Source organism: Rattus norvegicus, chromosome 1 (assembly GCF_036323735.1).
Source record: "Rattus norvegicus strain BN/NHsdMcwi chromosome 1, GRCr8, whole genome shotgun sequence".
Lineage (NCBI taxonomy): Eukaryota > Metazoa > Chordata > Mammalia > Rodentia > Muridae > Rattus > Rattus norvegicus.
In genome coordinates, this window is record NC_086019.1 from 210,983,039 (window position 1) to 211,009,723 (window position 26,685).

Here is a 26,685-nt window from a genome sequence, read left to right on the forward strand (position 1 = left end):
GAGAGGACATTCATTGCGCCTGTGCGGTTGCGCTAGGCACGCTGGGAAATGTAGTTTCCAATTTGCCACTAATAGGCCTGAGGAATGGACACAAGATGGCGCCCGAGCGTCGCAGTTGGTTCAAACGAGCAGTAGTCTCTGCCGACGCTGTTGCTGCGGCCTGACGAGAGGCTGCCCAGGCCTGAAAGGTCGAACTCTTGGATGCCCTGCCTCTGGGGCGTCTACCTTGCCGAGTAGGGGCCGAAGCCGGAGTTAAGAGGAGGGTTTGATATTGCTGTGTTTTTAAACAGCCTAATGAGGTGTTACCCTGACTCTGGGTATGGGGTGACCACTGGTGATCCTGCGTCGGCATAAGGAGAAGGCTTTGAAGGTGGGACCTAGCCCAGGATGGGGGTAGCCTGAGAGAGATATGAGAGCCTCATTACCCCAAATGTTCAAATCAGGGCTGCGGTATCGGGGGAATTGAATGGGGCCCCTGATCGCAAGGGTGTCTGACCCTGACTGTGGGAGTTGTGTGTTTCCAGGCGTTTTCCACCCAGAGCCCTGCTTCAGCACCAGTGTGAAGTCAGTGAATTGACCTCTGAGAAACCGCCGTCTCTGTGTCCAGAGTTAGACTCCTGGAATGAAAATCTAGAAACCCAGAATCTGATTCAGGCTTTATTAGATATGTGATAGTTTCTGTTGTGTCTCAGTTTCTGAACACTGGTGGTTACAAGGCCTGCCCTTTGCCCCTCTGAGAGTATTATAAAGTGACTTGGGTGTGTAGGCTGGATGGCTCTTTAAGGAGATAGACATTCCCACTTACTATAAAAAGGTGCAACTTCCTGGAAGGAAATTAGGCGATATCTCATGAAATTAAAAATGTATATAGTCTTTGCTTTAGCAATTTTAGAAATACAACCTACGGATTTAATAGCAAATGAAATATTTTTGTAAACAAAAATACAGACAAAAGTGCTTAGTAGTATGTTGCTTGAAATGGGTTTTTTTAAAAATGTAAAAAGACTTTATAATAAACGGTCACTTATATAGCCCACCAAGTGATACACACATTTGATCGCAGTACTGGGGAGACAGAGGCAGTCAGATCTGAGTTTCAGGCCCTTGGGTCTGCAGAGTGGGTTCCAGGATAGTCAGGGTTACAAAAAGAAACCCTGTCTCAAAAAATAATTTAAAAGGTCACTTAAAATACATAATGGGGAGGGTGGGAAGGGGGTGGATGGGGGGGGAACACCCTTATAGAAGAGAGGAAGGGGATGGGATAGGGGGCTTATGTCCAGGAAACTGGGAAAGGGACTAACATTTGAAATGTAAATAAAATCCAATAAAAGAAAAAAAAAGAAAAAATATGTATATGGCAATAAATGAAGTCTGAAACAGTTCTACACAAGTACAAAAAATGCATAATAGATTCTATAACATTGACTACTTATGCTTATTTAGGTTTTGTTTGTGTGATGCTTGGTGTTGAACTCTGGGCCATGAACACACCAGATAAACTCTTTACCTGGGTATTTAAAAAAATTGAGGCATCTCTTTACGTGAAAGGGATGTGAAACTCATAGTTTGAAATTATTTTAAAGTTTTCTATAGAACATGCTGTTGTCTAGGGCCAGTGAGAGGGCTCAGTGGATAAGGGTACCTGTCACCAAGCCTGACGACCTGAGTTTGATCCCTGAAACCTACCTGTTGGAAGGGGAGAACTGACTCCCTGCAGTTGTTCCCTTGGCCGCCACACACAAGCTGTGGCATATGTGTACACATGCACACATACAAAGTATAAAATTGTAATTAAAAATGTAAATGCTATCACCTACATTTCAAAAGAATACACACGAGTGTATTTGATTTCATCACCATGAGGCTCCACCATCTTTGGGGAGCCTCAGTAGCCAGGATAGCTGTTGCCTATGAAGATGGGTGTGAGTCACTAAAGGGTAGGACAGAGACCCAATTCTCCTTTTAAGTTAAGGTAGTCGGTGATTTGTTTAAGCTTTGTACACACATATCTTAGTTATTTGCAAGTACTTTCCTTTCTAGTCTTTGTTTTCTCTGATGCTGAGTATTTATTTCTTAGGGTCCTTGTGGATAAGAGGTTGCTTGGAGAGGCGTCCATGACTGTATCCCTGCTTTTTAAGCTGAGCATGCAGGACGCAGAGCTGCCCGACACTGTTGATCTCACCAGCCTTCAGCACTAGCTCAGCAATCTGATGTGACTCCTGCTTAGCTGCCGGAGGAAAGGCAGCCCCAGATTTGCTCAGTAATGGAACTAGCTTCCCTGTATTCCTCCTTCTGACCTCACGGAAACCACACAGACTGATTTAAATGACTCTTATTCCAGAGAGACTCAGAAGCTGAGCCCTAGCTGTGTGTAAATGAACTGCGTTGCTTTAAAACAGAAACCAAAGAGACAAGGGGGTGCTTATGGCTTTCCAGTTTTGAGTACAGGAAAGTGATGGAGCCAGGGCTGAGGCCCACAGTTCCCCTCCCAGAGATACCCAGCTCTTCTGGACTTTAGTGTGAGGATAGGCCTGGGAATTCCCCCAAGGGTTTGGGAAAGGCACATTTATGAAACTGGATGTACTGTGATGTTCATGTCTGGTGTCAGTTCCTCTCAGGACATTAAGGGAGGCACTGGGCACACTTACCCCTGATCCGTGTAGTGTGCCAGTGTCACAGGCACAGAGCACAGTCTTGGCACTGGGCACACTTACCCCTGATCCGTGTAGTGTGTCAAATGTCACAGGCACAGAGCACAGTCTTGGCACTAGGGTGAATAGGATAATGATGGGAGCACTAATTCAATTATTTCTTTATTTTTAATTTTTTTAGACAAGGTCTTACTGTATAGCCCTGGGTGTCTTCAACCTCCCCATGTAGGCCTCAAATTCAGAGGTCTCTCTCCCTCTCCCTCCAAAGGGTAGGGAATAAAAAGCCTGTGCCCCTATGCCTTAGCCACTAAGTGTTCTTACAAGCTGAGATGAGCAGAAGCAGCCCCTAGGTGGGTGGGGTCACTGATAACCATGGGCTGGCTTTGAAAACCAGGCTTTCTTAGAACCCAAAATAGAAAATATGTTTAAGAAGTAGCATCGAGGGGTTGGGGATTTAGCTCAGTGGTAGAGCACTTGCCTAGCAAGCACAAGGCCCTGGGTTCGGTCCCTGGCTCTGAAAAATAGAAAAAAAAAAAAAGTAGCATCGAATGTCCAAAAGGGAGTTCAGCTTCAAGGATAGGCTTGGTCTCTTAACCATATTGGTGGCAACAGCTTCTACTTCCTCATAGTTAACTCCTTTTTAGCTGTCCCAGCAGAACCAAACCCCTGCTCCCATACAGGGTTGCTCCCCCTGGACCTGTTGATGGACAGAATGGCTAACATCTTCTCAGGCCTTGCCCTAGAGATGAGGAGATAGCACGGGCTACCTCTATCCCTCCTCCAACACCACTCAACCAGAACAGGTCTGTTAGAGGAAACCTGAGAGACATGAGAAGCTGGAGAGGGCAGTACAGACAAAATGCAGAGAAGATTCTGACCGAATGACAGACGGCTTTGTCACAAAGGGAAAACACTTAATATGAAAATGTCTTTTATTTCTCAGTACAAAGCCAGATACTATACGACTATGAAAAACTTGACTAGCCAGAGATCTTCAAGAACAAGAAGACTCTCTTTTTAGCTCAGTGCCCTGTGACCCAGTGTGGGGCATGGGAGAAATGAGGGCAACGGCAGAGACTCTGGTCAGTTGTGTGGGTGGGTGGTAACCTGGGAGCCCCCTCAGAGCCTGTGGGACTGGGGGCTGAAAGTGCTATCTGCCTTTGTGGCCACTGGTTCCCTGGCCTAGCTGCCTGTAGGACTGCGGTAGGAGAGGGTAAAAGACACAGGGTGGAATGGCCAGCAGTTGAGAGCAAGGGAGATGTGAACTAGAAAACCCACCCTAAAAATTTCCGGTTTTAATTCCAGGGCTGCACAAAGTGTTAAGAGAGTGAGTGTAAAATGAAACTAGGGTGTTGTTACCCTTAAAGGCACCTTGAATGGTTCTAACCCATACCCTATGTAGAAAAAGTCTTGAGCCCTTAACAGGTAGACATGGGTCTGAGACCTAAGGTTGCAGGAAGTGACAAGGGTCTGAGGACTGCTGGGAAGGAGCTATAGGGAGTGTGCAGGCCCAATGCAAAGTGACCAATCATTGCTTAGTGTCTAGGTGGGGATATGGCATAAGGCCTCAGGCCTTGCCCTCCTCCCTGCTGTCATCTACACTGGCCTGCCTTATCACCTTCCGGAGCCTAGGTGTAGAAGATGTACCAGTCTCCCTCTGCTCTTGGCCCTGCCCTTGCCCTTGCCCCTGGAAGGCTCGTGCCCTGCTAGCCACCAGGGCAGCACTATGAAGGGCAACCACAGACTGTCGAGACTTCAGGGCAGGCCAAGGTCCCTTGCAGACCCGCTGGCCACCTTTGGCTCTTGAAAGCTGAGAGAAGGGATGAAGAGGTTCTTCATCAGAAGAGAAAACCTGGGTCAGGAAGAGAGAGAGGCAGAGGAAGTGGGTAGGTGCACACTTCCCAAGAGAAAACTGTGTCCCTCCCCTGCCCATTGGCTTGGCCTGGCTTGAGCTTTCTTCTAGTCCCTAGAAGCCTTTTTAGCCCAGTGAACCTGACTTTAACACCTTCTCTTCTCACCCCGCTGCCTTTGCACATTCAGTCCAGTGAGCCACAGCTGAAACCTTGCCAGGTGCCAGGCCCTGAAAAGGGCTCTATGAAACCAGTGTCTCCGTGCCTCCTAGGACACTTGCTTTTGACAATAACCACCATTAATCCCACACCTCCTATTAGTCTACACACAGCACCTAAAATGCATCGACTCCTTTGGGACTAGCCACGTGACCTCATGTGGGGCCTGCTTCCTGTCCTAGCTTGTGCCCAGCAGCTCTCAGCATGCAGCACGCCTGTCCACTTAGTCAGAAGGTGGACTGTGAGTCCAAGGGCTCCTCTGTGCTCTCCTCAGCCTTAGGAGAAGCTTCAGGAATGTTGTCCTACCTATCTGCTTTAGTGTAGCTGGCAGCGGAGCTCAGGGTCCCGGGGGCGATGCTCACTCCAAAGCTAGGAGCCAAGCTCCTTAGGAAATGAGCCAGTGTGTTAGGCTGGGGCTCGACTGTCCCTTGTTCCCAGTCAGACCTGCAACGTTCTAACCTGGGACTACTGCTCTTGTCTAGCCTGGGGTAAAAGGGAAGATCCTGAAGGTGCTCAGATTCTCAGGGCAGTCTTGAGTGGCCTTGTACAGAACGGTGTGAGGTGGTCAGTGTGGAGGGAGTGAGACCCTACTGTGTGGCACCTGCCAGTCTTCGTCAGGCTTGTTGGGTCCCACGTTCTCTCCTGAAGAGCTCCCCAGCCCAGACTCACTTCTGGCAGGTCTCCAGCCTCTGTGGTACTCTCTGGCTCTGAGGAGGGCTCCAGAAGACTGATGGAGCGCATGACCCCCCGGAGGTTGATGCGGGGCCGCAGTCCAAGCTCTTCTTTTGGGGTTTCCTGGCTTCCTTTCTGGCCCATAACCATCCCCTCTCCACTGCCCCCTGGTTCTGGTGGAAGAGGTGGCAATGGTGTAGAAACTTCAGGTGCCAAGGGCTCCTCTGGGGAGACCACACCCACTTTCTGCTCCCAGACGTGGCTCTGCCGGCTGTGAGGAGGTGGCTCTGAGTCAGCTTTGAGTGACACAGCAGCCAACCTTCAGTATACACAACCCCTCCCTTGTCCCCTCCCCCATACCTGGCAGTCAGAATGCCCTGGTAGGTCTGTAGCTGGCGCAGGAAGCCAGGGTTGGGGCGTACAATGGGCCGGAGCTCCTGCACGTGGATCAGGGCTTGCTCGAGGCCCCAGCCATACTGTTTCATGGCATAGGCCAGTACCGTGGCAGCAGAACGGCTGACGCCCATCTTACAGTGGACTAGCACCCGAGTGCCCTGTGCTCTATGGAGGTGGGATATGGTCAGTCCATTCCCTTTCAACCCCAGTAGCCTGTAGACTGGGAAGGGGCAAGTAAGGGCTTAGGACCCAGCAGCGAGAAGAAAGTGAGGGTAGAAAAGGCAGTGAAGGAAACACAGAGTAAAATGGGCAGGAGGAGGGCACCAGTCCCCACTGGAGGCTGGAGCTTAGCCACTTATATGTGGGCTGGGGCAACAGAAGCTGGGAGTAGCCAACCTGGCATCCTCAATGAATCGATGTGTCTCCTTCCAGTGGGGTAGCAGCTGTGCTGACTCTTCGTCCCAGACACGTACATTGTGATAGGTGAATCGTTCGGGGAAGAAGTTGTCAATCTCCCGGGCCATGTTCAGGATGTGACTTACCCTGTACCAGAGGGTCCCAAACCAGACTCATGTGGCAAAGGAACCAGGCTCCCTGGCCATTTCTGTTGGGTTCTTGGTTCTGAGAGTCAGGGGATGGCGACACTTGGAGTGGGGAGAGAACCGGGCCAGCCATCAGCTGACTGACCTTGGGCACATGTTGTTTTACTCTGTTGGGCCTGAGTTTCCCTGACGAGGGGTCAATACTAACTCTCTTCCATGACTCTGTGACTGCAGTTAGACTTCAAGCTAAACTGAGATGAGGGAGCTCCCGGCAGCAGGTTATAAAGGCTTCAGTGGGTCTCCCAGAAGCCCGTGGTGGAGGGGTGACGGATACCTTTCAGAAGGGGCAACCACGTCCCTATGAGAAGAAGGCATTTCCTTCTACCTGAACAGGTAGCCAGGTGGCCTGGAATCTCTTCGGCTTGACAAGTCCCACCACTGTCCCTCATCTTGGCACAGCTGAGACCTCGTTTCTACACTATGGTGTGTGCTTAGTGGGGTGCATGACCTTGGAGCCCAGGTGAGTACAGCATCCTCAGGAGTGGGTTAAAAACAGAAACATCGAAACAGCAGTGCTGGGGGTAATCTAAGGTTCCAGAACTTGGTCAGGCCATCTCACAGAAAGGCTGAGAGAACAAGCGGCAGTCCCGAGGCTGAGCACCCTACCTGTTTCTCTGAAGTTCCTCCAGGTTGGCAGCATTCCATTCAGAACCCTGTAGAGAGTAAGAGTGGAGAGAAACTCCAGGCTCCCATGGCCTGCCTCTAGCTAGAGGACCTGTCAGAGCTGCTGCATTGAGGATCTGGTCCCTACCTCCTACAGTCTGTACTTACCAAGTAGAGGTGGGGGAAGATGCGGGAGGCCCGGTCTTGCTGGGCCATGAGCAGCAGCATCTGGTTGTCAATAAAGTCACGGTACTGCTGGAGAGGGCATCCTAGACGCAGCTCCAGGGCCTGACGGATCTACAGGGGTTGGCGGGGGTGGGGGGTCATGCAAGAGAAGAGGGTCTACCGTGAATCCTCTGAGGATAGTACCCTGACCATCTACACAGAGCTGAGGTCAGGGATTGGGAATGGCTTAGTGCTAGAGGAAAGCAAGGTGAGAAAGGGCCCAAGGAAAGGTGAGTCTCAGGCTCTGGGCCCAGCCACCCTGCCCACCTCTTTAGACGTAACACTGTCCAGGTCACTGGCATCCAACACCTGCCACAATTCAGCCAAGATTGCCTGTTCCATCTGCTCTTGTTCTGAAGCCCTGGTAGCGATCCTTTAGTAAGAGGCCATTTCACTGAAGTACTACCTCCTCCTCCTCCTCCCCTCCTCCCCAACCCCCCACCCCTACCCCCACCCCGGCACTGACTGTCCAGGCTCAGCATTAGGTGGTCGAAAGGACTCCAGGTCAGACATGGCCATCCACTCATTGAGGCAACCCTGGTCAGAGTTCAGTTTCTCCTGGTAGTGAGTGGCCCAGGCAAGGGCACTGCCACCAGGCACAAGGCCACTGCCTAGAGCCACCTCACATGCCTGGTGCAATACCTGCAGTGTGGCCCTGGGACAAGAAAGAGGGGCTAAGTCACATAATCCTACTTGGTTCCCCCTCCTGGGCCTGGCTGCCATCGAAGAGACTGGCCCAAGGCTAGGCTTCTGCAGCACTCACCACATGGTCTGGATAGAGACAGGCTTGAAGATTCGGCTCTGACCACCAGATGTCACACTGAAGCCCCTACAGGAGACCCAGGGAGGGTGGAACCAAGTACCAGGCTCTCAGAGAACCTGTTCATTTGCCAGATGTGGGGATGCCCAAGATCATATAATGTAAGAAAGTAGGTCCCAGCTCTGGCCACACTGCTCAATGTCTGCCTCCCTGTTCTCCTCTGCCCCCCAACCCTGTTGCCACTTCTTACCCATCACCATCCAGGTACACCTGGGTATCACTCCAGAGGGGCAAGACCAGGCCCAGGGTGCAGCTGTGGGAACTGGCAGGGGACAGGAGAGCTATTGTCCCTCAGCACCTCACAGCCTTGGCCCAACCCAACTCTCCCTGCTCCTACCTGCTGTCAGGGAAGTCCACCCCAAGAAGGATGGTCTCCTCCTCACTCAGACCCTCTCCTGTGGACACTACCAGCAGATAGCGAAGCCTTGGGGGTCGGGCTGCCTCCAGCTGGGCTGCCTGGAAAGATGGACGAGGTCTTGAGTCACAGGGGCTCCTGGATCCCCTCTTTCACTCCCACATGGACAAGTCTTCCCCTTGCCAGCCCCTGTACCACCAACTCCCAGACACGATCAGTGGCTACTTGAGAATATGGTGATACTCAATTTTTGCAATTTGTGGGTCAGCAAACTGTCTTTTGAAGTCTGACACACAAAACTGTGCTACATGCTGGTAGTATCCACAGGAGAGTCTGACCGAGGAGGAGACCATCCTTCTTGGGGTCTTGAAAAGACAATTGAACTGGGGGTCCTCTGGAAGAGCAGTCAGAACTCTTAACCCCTGAGCCATCTCTGCAGCCCTGCTACTTGCCAATATTTTATTTGAGAAATGCCTTCTACTACAGATTAATAAAAACACTTAATCTCTGTTTTTCGTGGTGCTAGGAATTGGATGTGATTCTCTCTTATACTGGGTTAGAACATTCCTGGGGCTGGAGAGATGGCTCAGTGGTTACGAGCACTGCCTGAATCTTCTGAAGGACCAAGGTTCAATTCCCAGCACCCACATGGCAGCTCACACCTGTTTGTAATTCCAGCTCCAAAGCTTCTGATACAGTCACACAGATATACGTGCATGCAGAACACCAATGCACATAAGAAAAAAAAAATTACAAAACACAAAAACCTAGCACTTCTGTTCTAAACCGCTTTACCAAAGCTTGCATCTTCTTTTTCATACTTTGCTGCCAACAGCAAGTGTCTGCCTCCACATACTTTCCGGAGCTGGCCCTTAGGCTCCAGCAGACCCCAGCCTTCCTTGGGTGCTCTGTTTGCCTGACTGGCACACAGCTGCCAAGGCATGCTACACAACCCTGGGAGTAGGAGTCCATCTCTGGGCAACTCACTAGTATCAACTGAGGCCTCCTGTGGATTAACAGAAACCTCCCTCACATAACCCCCACCTCCTGGCTCACACAGGACAAACCTCCCTTGTCCTTTCCCAATGCTCCAGAGACAGATACGGCCTTGCCGTGCTAAGATATCTTTAGATGAAGTGGCAAAGTTCTCGAGGTTTGGGTAATCCCCCTCCAGCTGCCTGGGTGGCCCCCAATCTCACAGCATTGTTCCTAAATAGACACGAGAGAGCTCTGGATGGTTCCTTACCAGGCGGATATCATCCTGTGGCCTCAGCAGCTCCACCATAAGGTGCAGGTGCCGCTTCTGCACTTGTTTCCAGGGACTCTGGGACCCTTGCCCGTTGTCAGTCTGGTCCTCAGCGGGCTGCTCCTCACCTGAGGGCTTCTCCATTGGCTCAGGGTCAGCCTCAGCTGCATCATTCCCTTCCCCTCCATCCTGAAGTCCCAGGACAGCCCCTCGGAGAACAGCAAAACTCTGCCTGGCAGAGTGATGGGAAAATGGTTCAGGTCATAGGTTTTCAAACCTCAGCAAGGGTGAGTCCCCTGGATTGCTCAGATGGGCTGCTGGCCTCCTCTCCAGAGTCAGAGGGGCTGGAGTGAGGTACAGTTTGCATTGTTTTAACCAGGACCCTGATAGTGGCAGGCACTGGGAGCCAGCCTTGGGCTCTCAAGCTTTCTCATCTTGTTTTGCGTCTTTGGGGTGTATTCCTTTTTTTGGGATGGACTCAGATGCTATAAACATGCTTAAGCACCAATACTTCTTCAGATCCTGTCCTGCCCTTGGTCCTGGGGATCACTGGCCTGAGCCAAGGTCCCCGTATGGTTTGAAAGCATCCACTGACCAGGGCCAAGTTAGCACTACTGGTTCTTCCACAAGCCAGAGATGTGATGTTTGCCAGCTCCACCCACAACATCTGGCTCCCACCTAAGCGTGAGTTTATCTGACAACACTTCAGTGAGTCCTTGGTCCAAGCAAGCCACCTGGAGCCCACAATGGCAGTGGCTAGGCCACAGGCTATTAAGGAAGATGTGTCAGAAGGGACTCACCTGCGTTGGAGCCGGCCTCTGCGTCTTATCACTCGGTCCTGCTGAGGAAGCAGCCCAGGGATAGAGTAAGAGAGCAGCTTCCAGGACAGGAAGCGCCCAAAAGCCTCTCCTCTCCCTATAAGGAAGCGCGCTAGGTGGGAAAGAAATCTCTTCCCTCTGAAGCTGCTACCCTCCAACAGGCCCCAGAGAAATCCCGGCCTAAGTCCAGGCACAGCAGTGCTGCAAGGATGGGGGGTTGCAGAGCATAGGAGGTATTTGGACAGATCTGGGCCTCAACAGACCGGGCCGGTTCTCAGGACTCCGCATCTACCTAGGTCGAGCTTCTGGGAGCCTCAGGACCTCCCAAGTGCCCCAAAACATGAGACTCAAGGTCCCCCTCCGCTTACTCCCAGCCGGCTGCTAGGGTAGGACGTGCTTCCTCAGGCCTAGCTAGCAGCCAAATGCAAGAGCATAAAACCAAGCTAAACTCACCGTGGGTCCCACAGGCGTGGAGTGGCCACTTGCCGGTGGCGAGCGACTCACTGTGACCAGCGCCATAAGGCAGGCAGGCCAGGAACACCTGGGCGAGCACCCGGCACGACCCCTCCCACAACTATACGGTCAGTCCCTGCCTTCGCACAACCAGGAAGAAGAGATTGGAGCCTGGCACCTCCTCGGGAGCGGCCCTTAAAGGGCCCGACTCATGACCAGTCTGGCCGCATAGAGCCCGTACCGAGCGACAGCGGCCCCGCCCCTGCAGTCTCGGTTCAGCTCGCCCCGCCCTGTCCACGCTGGAGGCGTGGTCGAGGGCGCAGCCCAGGTGAGGAGCTCAGACCTTACTTTCTCTCCTGGCTTTGGTCCCTTTGCCCACACAAGGCTTCCAACTCTCCTTGCTGCACCCAGTAAGACTTGGACCCCCACTGTTTGGTTTATGCTATGGTTTCTTGGAAAGGAAGGAGCAAAGGCAAGAGTTGTTTTGCGTTTGTTTTTTGAGACAAGGTCCCACTATGTAGCTCTGACAGGCCTGGAACTCATTATGTAGACCAAGTCTCTGAAACTCAGAGAGTCACCTGCCTCTGCCTCCCAAGCGCTAAAATTAAAGACATAAGCCACCATACCTGGGAGGCACTGGATCTTAAAGCTACCATCCCATCCCCCAAACTTGTTCTCTTTTCTGCTTGGCCGTCATTCCTCTAGTCTTGAGATATGGGAGACCAGAAGGGTTTTTGGGGTCTTAGCAATAGTCCCCAAAACCTGTACTCATTTCAAGTCCACCCTAGTGATGACCAGGGCAGGGCTGAGACACCCCCTCCCTCCAGCTACCATGTGGGGAGAGTGCTTAGTTTCATTCTGGCAGAAAATATTTGAAACGGTAGGAACCTGTGCCTGAGCTGCAGGGATCTGGGCGTGGGGTGCTCCCCCCACCCCGTAGGTAGACTAGGAAGATCCAGCCTTTTCTTCTCTCCAGCTGGAGTGTGGACCATGGAGTTGGGTGGCAGGCAGAACCTGGGGTTATCATCCAGGGAAATTTCAGAATCTCCAGGAACTCCTGTCCTATGACGAAGTGGTCTTATTTTATTGCTGTAGAAATGGAGGACCCAAAGCCACTCGGTGACAGCGCTAGTGAGGACTATCCATCAATAATCCCCCATCCAGTGTCCCTTGGTTCCAGTCCACGGAGGACAGCAAGCCTACTGCTGACGGTCTTTTTATTTCTACCTTAGTCTCACTGCTAGCCTACCTCCAGTGCCCCAGGCCCAAAGCTCAGCAGCAGACAGTTTATAAATAAATAAATTACAAAAACAGGCAGAAGGAGTGGCCCTGGGGAGCCATCCCCAGTGGCCAGGCATCTCAGTGCTCTGTGAGTGACAGCTGCAGAATCCGCTGTAAGTCTTCTTCCTCCTGCTGACCCCGTCGCTCCAACTCCTCCTGCTCCCTTGAAGACAACTCCAGGGCCAGGCGAAGCTGCTCCTCAAAGCTTGGGGGAGCAGGGGGTGGAGGTGTCTTCTGAGGAGACTCTGGACCCCTGGATTCTGTGGACAGCTGTAGGCTTTCCTGGAGGGCCCTTCACGGTAAAGGTTGAGGGGAGAACAGACCAATGAGAAGGCTTGGGGAGGAGCCAAGAGCATGCCGTTTTAAGGTCAAGGTGTCAGGGATAGAGACCAGCAGGCCCTCTCTTGGCCTTATGCTCCTCATGGTGAGCGGCATTTGTCTTGTGAAGGTATGGAGCCCTTGGGTCAGAACTCCCTGGCTTCCCACCCACCACCAGTCATCGAAGGACCCACACACAGCTCCTGGGGGACTCACTGCTCCAGCTGAAGCTGCTCTTCAAACACTGTGACCCGGGGAGGAGGGTGAATGCCAGGTCTTGTGTTGGTCAGGGCTTCCCACACAGTCACCTGCAGCAGCCAGAGCCCATAATTGTCACCTCGGGCCTGTGGCTGTAGAGGCCATGACCCACCTTCCACTTGCATCCCACCTGCTCTGCCTCTGTGCCAGCCTCAAGCAGGCTCTGCTGGATGGCAAACTGCAGCAGGTCATCGTCCTCATCTCGAAGGGGCTCACTGCGTTCAGCACCCAGCACACTGTACCCCTCGGGCACCTCGAACACAGTGGGGTCCACCTCACATGGAAAAGGGCTTCCTGGGCAGGGCAACAGAAGGGTCACATTCAGCCTAAAGGCTGATCGGAGAGCTGCACTACCAGTTACATATGCCTCCTGTAGCTCTAGTCCTACCTGAAGCAGAAATGGCAGAACTGGGTTTGGGGACGCACACGGAACTCACAGGCTCGTCGCAGCCGCACAGGTTACTGAAGGTGATGCGGGCATTTAGCACATGGAAGAGGGGAATCTCTGAGGGGAGAGGGCCAGGTTTGAGCTGCTTGCACCCTTCAGTAACCCCAAACCTGAGGAGGGCATCACGCCCAAGTCCTGGTTACCCCTCGGTTGCCCTCTCACCAATCTTGACGGGGAAGCCTGGTGGGAGGCGCAGAGTGATGAAATCCCGAAGCTTGGCAAAATGAGCGTTGCTGATGGCCATGAGGTCGATGATGGGTGTCACCTGGTCACCCAAGGACAGTGGGTGCTCCTCACTTAGCCACAGTGTTGCCTTGAACCTATCCAGTGGACCAGAGCATGAGGGTCAGGGACACCCCCTGGTGCCTCACCCTTTCTAGTCACCTGCCTGTGGCACCCTGTCCCTGGTCTGTTCCTGTTGATTGCTGCCCTCAGGGACTCAGCACTGGCTCTAAAGCCTGAGCAGCCGCTGGCCCACTCCGGTGCTGATGATGGCTTTATACCACTCTTTTGAGCTGCATGAGGAGAGGCAGAGTCAGCCTGTGGGCTTCTCTCTGGGCCTTGCCCACAGCCTGATTTTTGTCCTCTGTCCAAAACTGGTCAGCACTATCCCTTGACTGTGCTAGGCACACACACATGTACAAAAATGTGCTGTGTTTGAGTGTCAAGCACAGCCCAGGGGTTGGGAGCTTTGGGGTTTAAGTCGCAACTCCAACAGTGTCAGAGGCATAGGAGGCTGTGTGAGTTATGTTAGACCTGCTACAAGGCATCGTCACCATGACTACATCCTTGGCGACCATGCATCTTGGGTGGAAGAGAAGAAAACAGACCCCCAGAAGGGAAGATTATTTCCTTGTGATCTGTCGTGCTCTGGTCCCTGACGCATGCTCAGTGAACAGAAAAATCAGGAATGGTGTAATCCCACTACTTGGATTGTGTGGAGTTGGAGATTAGCCTGAACTACACCTAATGAGCTCCAAGCTGGGGCTACAAACTGGGACCCTGTATCATAAAGCAACAAACAAGCAAAAGCAAATACATTGGTGACATCACCTGAGTATGACCAACTCCTGGGACCCAGGTGCATGCTAGGTTCTCAGACTGTGGTTAGAGAAACATGGCTCCCACCCTCTGGAAGAGAGAAGCCTACTAGGTGAGCGGATCCCTCACGGTGACGGTGACACACTCCATGCATGACAGGTCTCTGCCAGTACTCAAGGTCCTCTGATGGGGGACTCCCCAACTTTTCCCCAGACCTCACCTCTGTACTTTGCTAGACATCTCAATGGGGCGGCCAATGTTTCTTGATTCCAGGCTGAAGCTGGGGTCAAAGTACTCCTCAGCAGAAATGGCTGTAGGGTTGGTAGGGCTTGCTGCCTGCTGCACTGGAGCCTGAGTGGACCCCCCCAGGCAGGAGTTAGCCCTCAGTACGAAGAGACAGTGCCCCACTCACCCAGGCTTGTCCCAGCCCTCCCCTAATCAAGCTCACCGCAGTATGGGAGGAGTGCTGCTGGGCCATTCCCAGGAAGGACTGGAATGGAGTCTTACCCCCTGAGAAGAAGTAGTAGGAACCATGAGGGAACTTTGGGCTACTCCCCAACCTGTGTTCTGCCACTGCCTGCCTAGGAGCCTCCCACTGGGTGGCAGATTCTGGCAGGAAGAGGGAGGCCTCCCATCCTGCCTGGGGTTGTTGAGTTCTGGCACCAGACCGCAGGAAGACTGGGTAGCAGGCAATCGCACCTGGGTTTACCTTTGTTCCTTAACTTGTCCTGATCAGAGAGGTGTTCTGTTCTTGTGCGTGTCACCAGCTCCACATTGGTGGCACTGTACACCTGGGGATGGAGGGGGTTGGGGGAGAGACATGGAGAACTCAAGGTTCAGAGCCCATTTCTCACATTCAACCTCGTCAGCCCAGGATCTAAGTTCTCCTGTTCTCAGAAACAAACTGTTCCCACAGTAGAGCGGGTGGCACCGTCTGAACCCCAGGAGTCACGAACAGGGACATGCAGTTAGAGAGCCAAGAAAAATAAAACAAAACAAAAAACCCCACCCATTATTTCATCTCGGAGCCTAGGGAGGGGCCAGCAGGAGGTAGGGCTCTGGACCATAGAAATCCCCTTCGACTGGCAAGGCTTGTGGTGTGAAAGCTATTCCATCACTCCCTCCACAGTTTAAGGGGGTGAAGCTCAGTCCCTGGCCTATTCCCAAGTCCCCTAGCCCAGTAGCCCCTCCTGCCTTCGCTTCGTAGCCACTAACGGTCTCCATCTTCTCAGACCGCCATCCCCAGATACCACATTTGTTCCTGAAACAGACCAGACAGAAGTAGTGAAGACCAGTACCTCTAATACACAACAAAAGCCCCTTTACCTAGCTGGCTCTGACTATCCAGTGTCCCTTCCCACAGTGTCATATGGACAGCTAGAACATTTGTACAAGGACCAAGGACCAGAAGAACAAGAGAAATTCTTCAGATTTTTTTTGAGGGTTTCTCTGTGTAGCACAAGGATTGGCCTGCCTCAACCTCCCTAGTTTTGAGATTAAAGGTGGGTGACAGCATACCTGCCTCTTAATTTTTAATTTTATTAGGCATGAGAATTGTGGTGTGGCTCAGTCCATGAACGCAGAAGCATTTATTGCTGAGATAATAAGATGTCTGAGATGATTTTGTTGTTGTCTTGTTTGTTTCACAATGTTGTTTGAGACAGGGTCTCTCTATATATCCCTGGCTGTCCTGGAACTCACTCTGTAGACCAGGCTGGAACTCACAGAGATCCACCTGCCTCTGGCTCCTCAGTGTGCTCACATACACACAAAAATACAGTAAGACAATAATAGCAATTCAGATGAAATGAACACAATTCTCGCGAGGCTCAAACTACTGAAACTTACTTAAGAGGAAATAACTCTAGATAAGGTGTTTATAGCCAGTGAGGAGATGGTTCTTATTCTTTTTACCATCATCTACCCAGAGAGGAAAGTACAGGACTGAGTGGCTTTGCCATATAATTCTCTTAACCATTGAAAAAAATCTGTATCAGGTGCTTTACCAACTCTTCTACAAAATGCACAATTTGGTAATAATTTTCAGCTTGGCGGGGTGGTGGTGTACACCTTTAATCTCAGTACCGGAGAGGCACAGGTAAGCGGATCTCTGTGAGTTCAAGGCCAGCCTAGACTAGAATTCCAACACTGCCAGAGCTACTCAGAGAAATGAGAAATCCTGTCTTGAAAAACAAACAAACAAACAAACAAACAAACAAACAAACAAACAGGTCTGGTGAGATCGATCAATGGTTAAGAACACAGAGTTCTGCAGTTCCAGAGAACCTGAGTTCAATTCCTAGCAATCACAAGGCAGCTCACAACCATCTGTAAAGGGATCTGATTTCCTCTTCTGGCACGCAGGTCTGCATGGAGACAAAATAGTCCTACACTTTTTTTTTTCTTTTCTTTTTTTCAGAGCTGGGGACCGAACCCAGGGCCTTGCGCTTGCTAGGCAAGCGCTCTACCACTGAGCTAAAACCCCAACCCCAATAGTCCTACACTTAATTAATAAATACATAAGTATGTTAAAAAGAGAACAACAATTTTTTTCAACTCATGCTATCAAATATTGCCACATATCAAGAGCAGACAAAGACATGAAGAGGAAACTGTGAATTCTGGATACAAGTCAACAGAGTGCCTGCCCGGTATGCATGGACACCAGCCCAGAAAGAAAGAGAAAGAAAGAAAGAAAGAAAGAAAGAAAGAAAGAAAGAAAGAAAGAAGGAAGGGAGGCAAGCAGGCTGGCTATGGACCAATATTTCTTAAAATACATAGACAAAGTCCTCAGCCAATTATTAGCCAGTAAATGCTTAGAAGAGATGGAAAGAATTCTATACCACCATCAAGTAACATTATCCCAAGAATGCAAGGCTGGCTCAATATCAAAAGAATCACTGTATGTAACAAATCATATGAGCGGAAAGCTTTAGGAGTGTGGTGGTTTGAATGAGATGGCCCCATAGGCTCATCTGTATGAACGCTTAGTCACGATGGAGATGGATTACAATGATTAGGGAGCAGGGCCTGGTTTGAGGAAGTGTGTCACTGTGGTGGGGCTTTAAGGCTTCAAGAGCCCATGCCAGGGCCAGTCTCTTACAGATCTCTGCTTACAGATCAGGGTGTAGCTCTCAGCTACTATTCCAGCGCCATGCTTGTGGCCATGCTCCCTGCCACGATGATAATGGACTAAACCTGTAAGCCAATCCCAGTTTTCTTCCTTTTTTTTTTTTTTTTTTTTTTTTGGTTCTTTTTTTCGAAGCTGGGGACCGAACCCAGGGCCTTGTTCTTCCTTTTTTTTAATAGGAGCTTCAGTGATCATGGTGCCTCCTCACTGACTAAGACAAGGTGGTACTGGGGATCAAACCCAGGGTCTTACATATGCTAAGCATACATTTATTACTGAACTATAACCTCCTACCCCCAAAAGAAACTTAAAAAAACAACAGCCCACATGTCATATCAATGAGGCACTGAACAAATCCAACACTCTTTCATAATATATGTATGTATCCAACTTATTCAACAAATTAGAAACAGGGGTTGGGGATTTAGCTCAGTGGTAGTGCTTGCCTAGCAAGCGCAAGGCCCTGGGTTCAGTCCCCAGCTCTGAAAAAAAGAAAAGAGAAAAAAAAAATTAGAAACAAAAAAAAAAAACTTCTTCACTTGATAAAGAGTATCCCCAGAACCTCATGATTAGTATTAGGTAATGATGAGACTGAATATTTTTCCTTTAGGCTGAGATGTCAAGGTTCTTGTCACTTCTAATTAGGAAAGCAAAAGAAAAACTTCTATATTGAAAAGAAACAAGGGCTGGAGAGATGGCTCAGCGGTTAAGAGCACCCGACTACTCTTCCAGAGGTCCTGAGTTCAATTCCCAGCAACCACATGGTGGCTCACAACCATCTGTAAAGAGATTTGATGCCCTCTTCTGGTGTATCTGAAGACAGCTACAGTGTACTTATATATAATAAATGAATAAATCTTTAAAAAAAAAAAAGAAACAAACACTCTATTTATTGATATGATTTTATATAGCAAAAATATTGAGGCTGGAGAGATGACTCCACTACCGGGTGAGAATTTGGACTCTGGGACCCATAAGGCAGCTGCACCTGCCTGTTCCTCCAGCCCCAAAGGCGCTGGCCACCTCCTTCTGCCTCCTCAGGCAGTGCACACACAGGGTGCACATACATGAGTAAGCAAACACTCTTTCCAAAAAAATCTTTTTTAAATATGAAGTTAACTAAATATCTGGTTGAAATGAGTACAGCAATGTTCCAGTATATGTGGCCAGCTTAAAGTTATATTTTTATATTTGAATTGAGTTATATTTTTATAATTGTGTTATATATTTTTATATTCACCATGAAGAAATCCATATTTAAAAAAAATGAGAAGTTGGAGAGATAGCTAAGTGGTTAAGAGCATTCATTTCTCTTTTAGGGGAGAAGGTTCCATTCCGAGTACCCACACGGTGGTTCACAACCATACTTGATTGCAGTTCCAGGGGCTCCAACAGCCTCCTCTGACCTTCAAGGATACTAGGCACACACATTGTACACATACATACATGCATGCATGCATACATACATACACACATGCAAGCAAAACACTCTCACATAAAATAAAACACATAAATCTAAGTTTTAAAAAGTAGTGAACAGCTAGGTGGTGGTGGCGCACACCTTTGATCCCAGCACTTAGGAGGCAGACCCAGGCGGACCTCTGAGTTGGGCATCAGCCTGGTCTATAGAATGAGTTCTAGGACAGCCAGGACTACACAGGGAAAAGAAAAAAAAAGCTGAGAAAATGGTTCGAGAACTAAATCCCAAAGGCTGTCCTCCAACTTCCATATATGTAACGTGGAATGCCTGTGTGCATATTTCACACACACACACACACACACACACACACACACACACACACACACACGATTAAACATGTTGGTTTTTTTTAAAGTACAAAAAAAAAAAAAAAAGAAGACAAAACAACAGTCATTAAGAACCTGAGGAAAGTTGGGTGTGGTGAGGCGGTCCCCACCTTTAATCCCAGCATTCAGGAGGCAGAGGCAAGTGGATCTCTGTGAATTCTAGATAAACCTCATGTACAGAGTGAGCTCCAGGCCAGCCAAGGGAAAACCTGTCTTTTAAAACAACAAAACAGAGCAAAAACAAAAACAAAAACAAAAAAGAAGGAAAACAAAAAGATGACTTACAGAAATGCAAACAGTAATTGCAGATCACACCAGCAGTGTTTTATAGTTAGGGAATATAAACAAAGCCATGTACGGCGGCCATGCCTGCAACCCCAGCACTCAGGAGACTCAGGCTAACAGAGTGCTACAAGTTTGAGGTCAGCTTGGTATTAAAAGTAAGATCCTGTATCAAAAAATAAACGTTAAAAACAACCCCAAAAGTAGAATACATAAAGAATTTTCCAGGCAGTGGTGGAGCATGCCTTTGATCCCAGCACTCGGGAGACAGAAGCCGTGGTTCTGTGAGTTCAAGGTCAGCCTGGTCTACAGTTCCAGGAAAGACAGGGCAACACCGAGAAATTGTGTCTTGAAAAACCAAAACCCAAATCCCAACCCCCCCCCCCCAAAGTGCCAGACAGACTTAAACATAGGCACTAAAGAATTAGAATAGTCATTTGTCAAAAAATAAAAATGAATAAAATGACCCAATTTGCACATGAAAAATGCTCAGTGTTAGCCATTAGAGAAATGCCAGTCAAACCTTAATGAGGCGGCACATCTTATCCGTAAGCCTCGCTGGAATACAAAAATCAAAGAATGAGGGTTGGGGATTTAGTTCGGTGGTAGAGTGCTTGCCTAGCAAGCACAAGGCCCTGGGTTCGGTCCCCAGCTCTGAAAAAAAAAAAAAAAATCAAAGAATGACCAGTCTGGAGCACTGGTGAGAGGGCAGAGGAACTGGAACCATCATGCACTGCTGGTGGTAAAGTAAAATCATCTGTGCCCATGGGCAAACAGCTTGGCACCTCATCCAACACAAAGCACTGAGTTCTTACACGATCCAGCAGCTCCGCTAAAGGCTAGAGATGCATCCAGGGGAAATGAAAACACGTGATCACACAGAATTTACATAAAAGGATACAGTATGATTATTCCTAGTAGGCAAACAACAGAAACAACCCAAAAGTCTACTGATGGAATTATATAAAGAAATGTACAGGGCTAGAGAGATGGCTCAGTGGTTAAGAGCACTGACTGCTCTTCCAGAGGTCCTGAGTTCAAATCCCAGCAACTACATGGTGGCTCACAACCATCTGTAATGGGGTCCAATGCCCTCTTCTGGTGTGTCTGAAAATAACTACAGTATACTCAGATACATAAAATAAATAAACAAATCTTTAAAAGAAATATAGAATAACTATAGGGACTGGAGAGATGGCTCAGAAGTCAAGAGCATTCACCTCTGCTTTTGCAAGGGACTGGTGTCAATTCCCTGTACCTACATGGTGGCTGACGATCATCTATTACTCCAGTTCCAAGGGTTCTGATGCCCTCTTCTGGTCTCCTTTGGCACTGCAGACACATAGTGCACATAAACACATGCACGCAAAACCCTTATACACATAAAATAAATAGATCTAAACCCAAAAAGTAATTATGGTATGTCCATACAGTGCATTTAGCCATAAGAATAGGAGAAGAGAGACATGCTACAGTTACAGTGTGGATGAACCTTGAGAATACCATAAAGTGAAAGAAATCAATACACAAACAGCAGCAAATCTGCAAACTCCAGTCCTGTGCAAATTCCAAATAGGGAGATCTTATGGAAACAGAATAGATCATTGGATGTGTAGGCCTGGGTGGAGGGAGAATGTAGTTAAATGATTGCTTCTTGAGAATAAATTTTTCAAAAATTGTTATGATGGGGGAAGAATTTCGGGAGGGGGTGACTGGGAGGGGTCAGTGAGCAGGATGTAAAGTGAATAAGTAAAATAAAAAAAATAAAAATTTTTAAAAATTAAAACCCCATCCCCAGTAGCACACCTCTTCCAAGGCCACACTTCCTAATCCTTCCCAAACCATTCCACAAACTGGAGACCAAGTATTCAAAATGAGTTGGTGGGGATCATTATCATTCAAACCAGCACACTTTCCCAAGATGCTTTTGGTCCTGGTGGTTATCACAGCAATAGGAATCTAACTGAGAGCAGCTTTGATACTTCCAAACACATATATGAAATGAAAAAAAAACAGAGAGCCGTAGCAACCCCTGCACCTCAATCTAAGCAGCCTCCCATAGGTGTCAGAAACCTTAAGGATAGTGCTTTTTATCAATGGTGATTTACACTGAACATGAAGACACATACCTATAAAGGCTCTCAGGATATGAGGTAGGAGGGTCTCTGGTTCAAGACCAGTCTGGACTACATAGTGAGACCCTAACTTTAAAAAAAAATGTGGGTTTTCTTATCTCTCCTCCATCCCCATCCATAGTATACCAGGCCCCAACTGACCTCTCAAAGGCTACATTGCGAGTGTCCAGGTGGGTGGAGACAATAGGAGAAGTGAGTCGACTGGCCACATGCTCCTCACTGGGCCGCATGGCAGCCAGCAGCACTTCCGGTTCATGCAGAGCTGGACCTAGTGTCTCTGTGTGTACCACCTGCCGGTCATGATCCACTTCCATTACCAAGGCTCCCGCCTCTGTCAGCCACAGGGGTGTCACAGGAGGGGACCTTATTAGTGCCAGGCTCGACCAGTGAGCTCTCCTCAGACAACTGTTGCTAAGGAGATAAGTCCTCAGCCCCTAGATCCCCCTCCACCCTCTGCTTCAGCCTCCACTTTCAGGAAGCACAGAGATAGAAGGATACCATCCTCACAAGTCACCAGGGAATCTGAGGGTGACAGAGCTTACCTTGACCCCTGAAGATGAAGCTCCTCCGGCCACGCTGCCAGGCCATGTGCTCAAAGCCCAAGAGACTAGTGTCTACTCGCAGACTCTCGCCCCGCTTCCACACACGGTATACGTCGCTCGGGCACATCTTGGACACAAGAGGCACTGCAAGAAGTCTCAGAGTCACTGGGAATCGTCCCCAAATGGCCCACTCCAAATCTCAGGCAGCCAACTGAGCCCCACTCACCCCAGCTAGTGAACTCCCACTTCATTTCCACGTAGAAGTCAGGGGCCTAAGAAAAACCAGAGCTGCCTGTTAGGACCCTCCATGGCCTGGTGCCCCAGCCTAGTAAACCTTGGGCCTCACAGTCCACCACTATTCTTTGGGAGCCCACAAATTCTGATACACTGCTGTGGCCCAGCTGTACTCCCACTCCAAACAAACCATGCCAAGGAGAGAGCCCAACTAGGCCCTAAAATGATCTACATACATAGAAACTATAAGCACTGGGGGCCTGGAGCCAGTTTTGACATGGGCCACAGCCCACTGTGGGGCCCTACAAGGTCCTGTCTTTTCTGTCTCTGAGTCCTTATCTGTAGAGGGGACACAATGGTCCTCCCAGGCCTTCACATGTGCGGAAGCACAACTGTGGCTGTCCCTTGCATGCTCAGGATGGAGTACACAGATCTAGGCATGCCAGGGTCCAGGCTATCTCTACCCACTCATCCTTCTGGAAATTTACATTCTCTAGGAGACCCAAGGCCTACTATTCTACCCAAGAGACTCCTGGTCTCAGAGACCCTTAGTGCTGGTGACTCACTCTCCAAAAGACTCAGTCTCATCTGCATGGGCCTGGGATCCTCTATTTCTTACAGGACCCTTGGCAGAAGAGTTCAAGACACAGATGGTGGGAGAGCACACTGCACAGCCTAGATACTCTTCCAAGGGAGCAGGATAGCCCTGTTATGATACCCCACTTCTTTGCTATACCCTACCATACCTGACGGAGTTTGTTGAGCAGTTCTGGAATGCCAGCCAACCTCTGTGTGGCCCTCTGGAAGTCCCGATACTGGAGTACCAACTGTACCATCTCAGGGTCTCCAGTGCTGACTGCCTCCTGCAGGACTGGAGATGATCAACTGCTGGCGAAGCCCTCTTAGCGACCCCAGGTACCGTTACTTACTCCCATTCACCAACCAACCTGAATGCTAGTCTCAAGGGAAGACCCTCTGCCCTGCATAGTACCTGCCCAGCCCTGGTGGCTCTCTTTGCCCACGTTGGCATTATGTCGAAGGAGGACTCTCACAGACTCCAAGTTCCCCAAGGTCACAGCCAGCTCCAGGGGGGTTCGCCCTCGGGGGTCCTCCTGTTCAATGTCATGCTGAGGGAGATTGGACACTCAATACAAGGCAAGAGAGAACCAAAGCAAGGAGGTCACTGGATTGAAAAGGGCTGGAGTTACTATGGGAAACCAGAGTAACCAGGTCAGTAAGATGATAGAGGGTGGCTTATGTGAACTGATGAGTCTCGGGATAAAGAGGACAGTGAGGACCAGTGGGAAGGAACTGCTCATTTCTCCTGCGCTCTGCTACCCACAGAATTGAAAGCCTGGTGGCAGTCTAGCGAGACAGATTCAGGCTAGGGATGATGAGAGTTTAGACCCGCTTGAGGACTAGAACAAGGCTCTTGTCCTCATTTTAGCTCAGAGGTGATGAGAGTGAATCCGGAGCTTAATGCAATACGAAGTGGGCAAAGAGCAGAGCAAGGCCCAGCCAAAACGGAGATGCGCTAAACAAATGCTCAAGCTCGAGGGCAGGTGACCAGGCTTTAGATAGAGCTGGACCTAAGGACTCAGGATGCAGCTGCGGAGCACAGCAGGCGCAGGTGAGCTACGGGGTGGATTCCGCACCTTGGCACGGGGGTTGGAGTGAAACCAACCGGATCAGATCCCCTGCAGGGCCTCACCTTGCGGCTGTGCAGTGCGGCCTCCAGTTCGCGGTGCCGATTTGCCCAGACTAGCCGGTGCAGCGGGAAGGTGGGGCCCAGGCCGGCCATGCTGGGCCTCAGCACCGCATCCCGAGTGAACGGCCCAGCCCTTCTTGGCCTGCGCCTGGCACGTCTACTGCGCCTCCGCTCCGAGCCGCACCTCACCTGCACCCGCTGCAGCCCCGCCGACCCCTGGAAGGAGCCGCGGCAGCAAGAAGAGCGCAGGCGGCAGGGAGGGCGGGGCGGGGCCGGGGGCGGGGCTACATGGAGTTAGGGCGTGGCCTCGGACTCTGCGCCCCCTCGCCTCCCGTAGCTACGGCAACCACTGCAGGCCTGCGCGCTGGGGGCGGGCGGAGTGTGTGTGGGGTGCTGTCCAGTCTCCAGGGCAACCATACGCGCCCCAGGAACAGCCGGAACCTCATTTCGAAGCGCCAGGGTCGGTGGGGGCGTTCCGGAGGGCGGGGTATTGCTGCAGCTCCACCTGTGCCCGCAGGGGGCGCCCCAGACCCTGGGCAGATCTCTTAGTGGTCAGAAAGGTGAGGGAGGGCCAGGAGGGGAGCAGGGAGGCTTGGTTGCGCTGGGATTGGGTCCAGGTCTGTTGTTCTTGCAGGCCTCCGCCCACAATGTGTCCGTCCATCTAGCCCACTCCTGCGTTCCACCAGCACTGGCGTTTTATAGGCCAGTGAGATGGGAAGTTTTGGTCTCATCCTTGCCAGACCCGGTGCTTAGCTTCTGGAGATGGGCACCCAGCAGCAGCCCCTAATGCTGACCAATCAAAGCCTCTTTCCCAAGGATCTGCCTGGCCTTGATGTCTAAAAGACATCATACCATGAAAAGGGAACCCTCCAGCAGCACTGGAATCAGGAACAGGAATATTGGGGAACACAAGCTCAGCAATAGCTAGGGCTTTCCTGTTTGGGAGATTGGCTATGGTGCACACTACCACCACATGGGTCCATTTTGCAGAGGCTGCATTTTACTGCCAACAGGGAAGGAAGAATTTCGAAACAAGGCTGGCACTTCCAGCCCACACAGGATGTAGGATTCAGGCAATCAGGCAGCTTAGTTGGGACCCCTGCTTCTCTTCAGTCGACCATGGGGTCTCTGATCCTGGTCTTGCTGGGGGGTGAGGTGGTAAACCACTTTGCAAAACAGAGCCACTGGTCTCTCTCTTTTTTTTTTAATTTTACATTTAATTAACTATACATTCATTCTTGTGTGTGCTCATGAGGTAAAACAAAAACAAACAAAAAAACCCAAACAACTTATGAGAGTTGGTTCTTCCCACCCCTGAACTCAGATTGTCAGGTTTAGCAGCAAACACCTTCATTGGATGGCTCTGTTTCCCTATCTGTAAAACTTGGTGTGATAGAAAAAGGTCATCTAATTTGAGGCTCCCTTCCTGCCCTAGGATGTCATCTCTGCAGCCTGATTGCCACCTTTCTCCCTGTGATCAGGTGGTTTATAATAGTCTGGGATCTAGGCCACCCACCTTGTGTGGTGTGGTCAGGTCATCTGTGATGTCTGAACTTTGGGGAAAGCTCAGAGGTCCTGAAGGTTCTGCTGGTCTCTGCTTTCCTGAGACTGTTCCTCCCCCACATCTTCACCCTGGACCTGCTTGCTGTAGTCTTGAGCATTTCTCCACCAGTCCTTACTGCTCTGACATTGACCCTCTTTTCCACATGACCCTCTCCTACCTGACAGCATCCACTCCCATTCTCTCACTGCTACACTGATGTCACTTCCAGGACACCTTTGGTCTTAGGTATTCCATGCTGCTTCATTAGGTTGTCAGAAGCCAAATCTAAATGCCTTTCTCTCTTCCTTCCAGGCCACCTGTGCTGAGCTATCTCATCTCTTTGTTTTGTCTTTTGAGACAGGGTCTCACTAAGTAGCCCTGACTGTCCTGGAATTCTCTTTGTAGACCAGCTAGCCCCAAACTCATAGATTTACCCAGCAGTACTCCCAAGTGCTGGTGTTAAATGCGTGCTCTACCAGGCCCAGCTCTACCTTACCTCCTGACTAACAACATGGCTTCCCTCATATGCTCCATATTCTCATCCCTAGGCATGGCCCAGCCTACTACACTGTTCCCATTTTCTCCTCTCTGGCCTTTCAGTTCTTCCTTCACTGTCACCAATTACAAGGACATCTTTCTTGGACAGAAGGAATGGCCCTATCTCCCTACTTCTTGCACTGACCAACTATTTGTTTTAGAGCAAGTTCTAATGACCTCAGCCTGCCCTGAAACTTGAGACCTAGCCAGATATGGTAGCAAACACTTGAGAAATGGAGGCAGGAGGATAAAGAGTTCAAGGCCATCCTTAGCTACATAGTGAGTCTGAGGCATTATAACCTCTGCTAACCACCCAGAGTCAAGCAAGTTCAGCCCTCAGTCTGTTCATAGCTCCCGGATGCAGTCACTGAGTAATCTGGGACTGTGCTAAGTTAAGGCTAGCCATTCAGGGCCACAAGGCCTGGTTCCTTCCATTGTGTATTGCTGTCTTATTATACTCATTAAGTGCCTGACCATTTCTGCTGTTAGGAACATCTCCACTAATGACCACA

The 26,685-nt window shown here is 50.1% G+C and overlaps 2 protein-coding genes and 1 long non-coding RNA gene across 24 annotated transcripts; 1 reads left to right on the forward strand and 2 right to left on the reverse strand.

Moving 5' to 3' along the window:
- The first annotated feature begins 1 nt into the window (after position 1).
- LOC103691274 (uncharacterized) lies at positions 2 to 2,947 on the forward strand. Its single transcript, XR_590564.4, has 2 exons — positions 2 to 370; positions 2,078 to 2,947. It is a non-coding gene; the product is annotated as an uncharacterized LOC103691274 (long non-coding RNA).
- A 618-nt stretch (positions 2,948 to 3,565) lies between these two features.
- Positions 3,566 to 11,937, reverse strand: Ssh3 (slingshot protein phosphatase 3). Of its 20 annotated transcripts, none has more exons than XM_063269833.1 (14): positions 11,799 to 11,937; positions 10,440 to 10,477; positions 9,640 to 9,867; positions 8,376 to 8,494; positions 8,229 to 8,300; positions 7,982 to 8,047; positions 7,685 to 7,873; positions 7,486 to 7,579; positions 7,162 to 7,290; positions 6,997 to 7,043; positions 6,185 to 6,331; positions 5,753 to 5,953; positions 5,390 to 5,663; positions 3,566 to 4,503 (listed from the first exon to the last, which is right to left on the reverse strand). In XM_063269833.1, exons 1-14 carry the CDS (start codon positions 11,935 to 11,937, stop codon positions 4,219 to 4,221), a joined length of 2,028 nt encoding a protein of 675 aa, XP_063125903.1. In that variant the 3' UTR covers positions 3,566 to 4,218. The 20 variants fall into 20 exon arrangements, with proteins under 20 accessions (XP_063125903.1, XP_038941431.1, XP_038941428.1 ...); XM_039085503.2 differs by having other exon boundaries at positions 7,486 to 7,591; XM_039085500.2 differs by having other exon boundaries at positions 7,667 to 7,873.
- Positions 11,938 to 11,973: 36 nt separating this feature from the next.
- On the reverse strand, positions 11,974 to 24,392 carry Ankrd13d (ankyrin repeat domain 13D). Of its 3 annotated transcripts, none has more exons than XM_006230842.5 (15): positions 24,097 to 24,392; positions 23,377 to 23,512; positions 23,132 to 23,248; positions 22,378 to 22,423; positions 22,152 to 22,295; positions 21,751 to 21,940; positions 15,451 to 15,517; positions 14,966 to 15,047; positions 14,705 to 14,766; positions 14,477 to 14,607; positions 13,378 to 13,535; positions 13,156 to 13,272; positions 12,898 to 13,061; positions 12,726 to 12,817; positions 11,974 to 12,483 (listed from the first exon to the last, which is right to left on the reverse strand). In XM_006230842.5, exons 2-15 carry the CDS (start codon positions 23,413 to 23,415, stop codon positions 12,270 to 12,272), a joined length of 1,623 nt encoding a protein of 540 aa, XP_006230904.1. In that variant the 5' UTR covers positions 23,416 to 23,512; positions 24,097 to 24,392; the 3' UTR covers positions 11,974 to 12,269. The 3 variants fall into 3 exon arrangements, with proteins under 3 accessions (XP_006230904.1, XP_063124290.1, NP_001101984.1); NM_001108514.1 differs by having other exon boundaries at positions 12,110 to 12,483; positions 23,132 to 23,256; positions 24,097 to 24,331; XM_063268220.1 differs by lacking the exons at positions 14,477 to 14,607; positions 14,705 to 14,766; positions 14,966 to 15,047; positions 15,451 to 15,517 and having other exon boundaries at positions 23,132 to 23,256; positions 24,097 to 24,391.
- Positions 24,393 to 26,685: the final 2,293 nt, after the last annotated feature.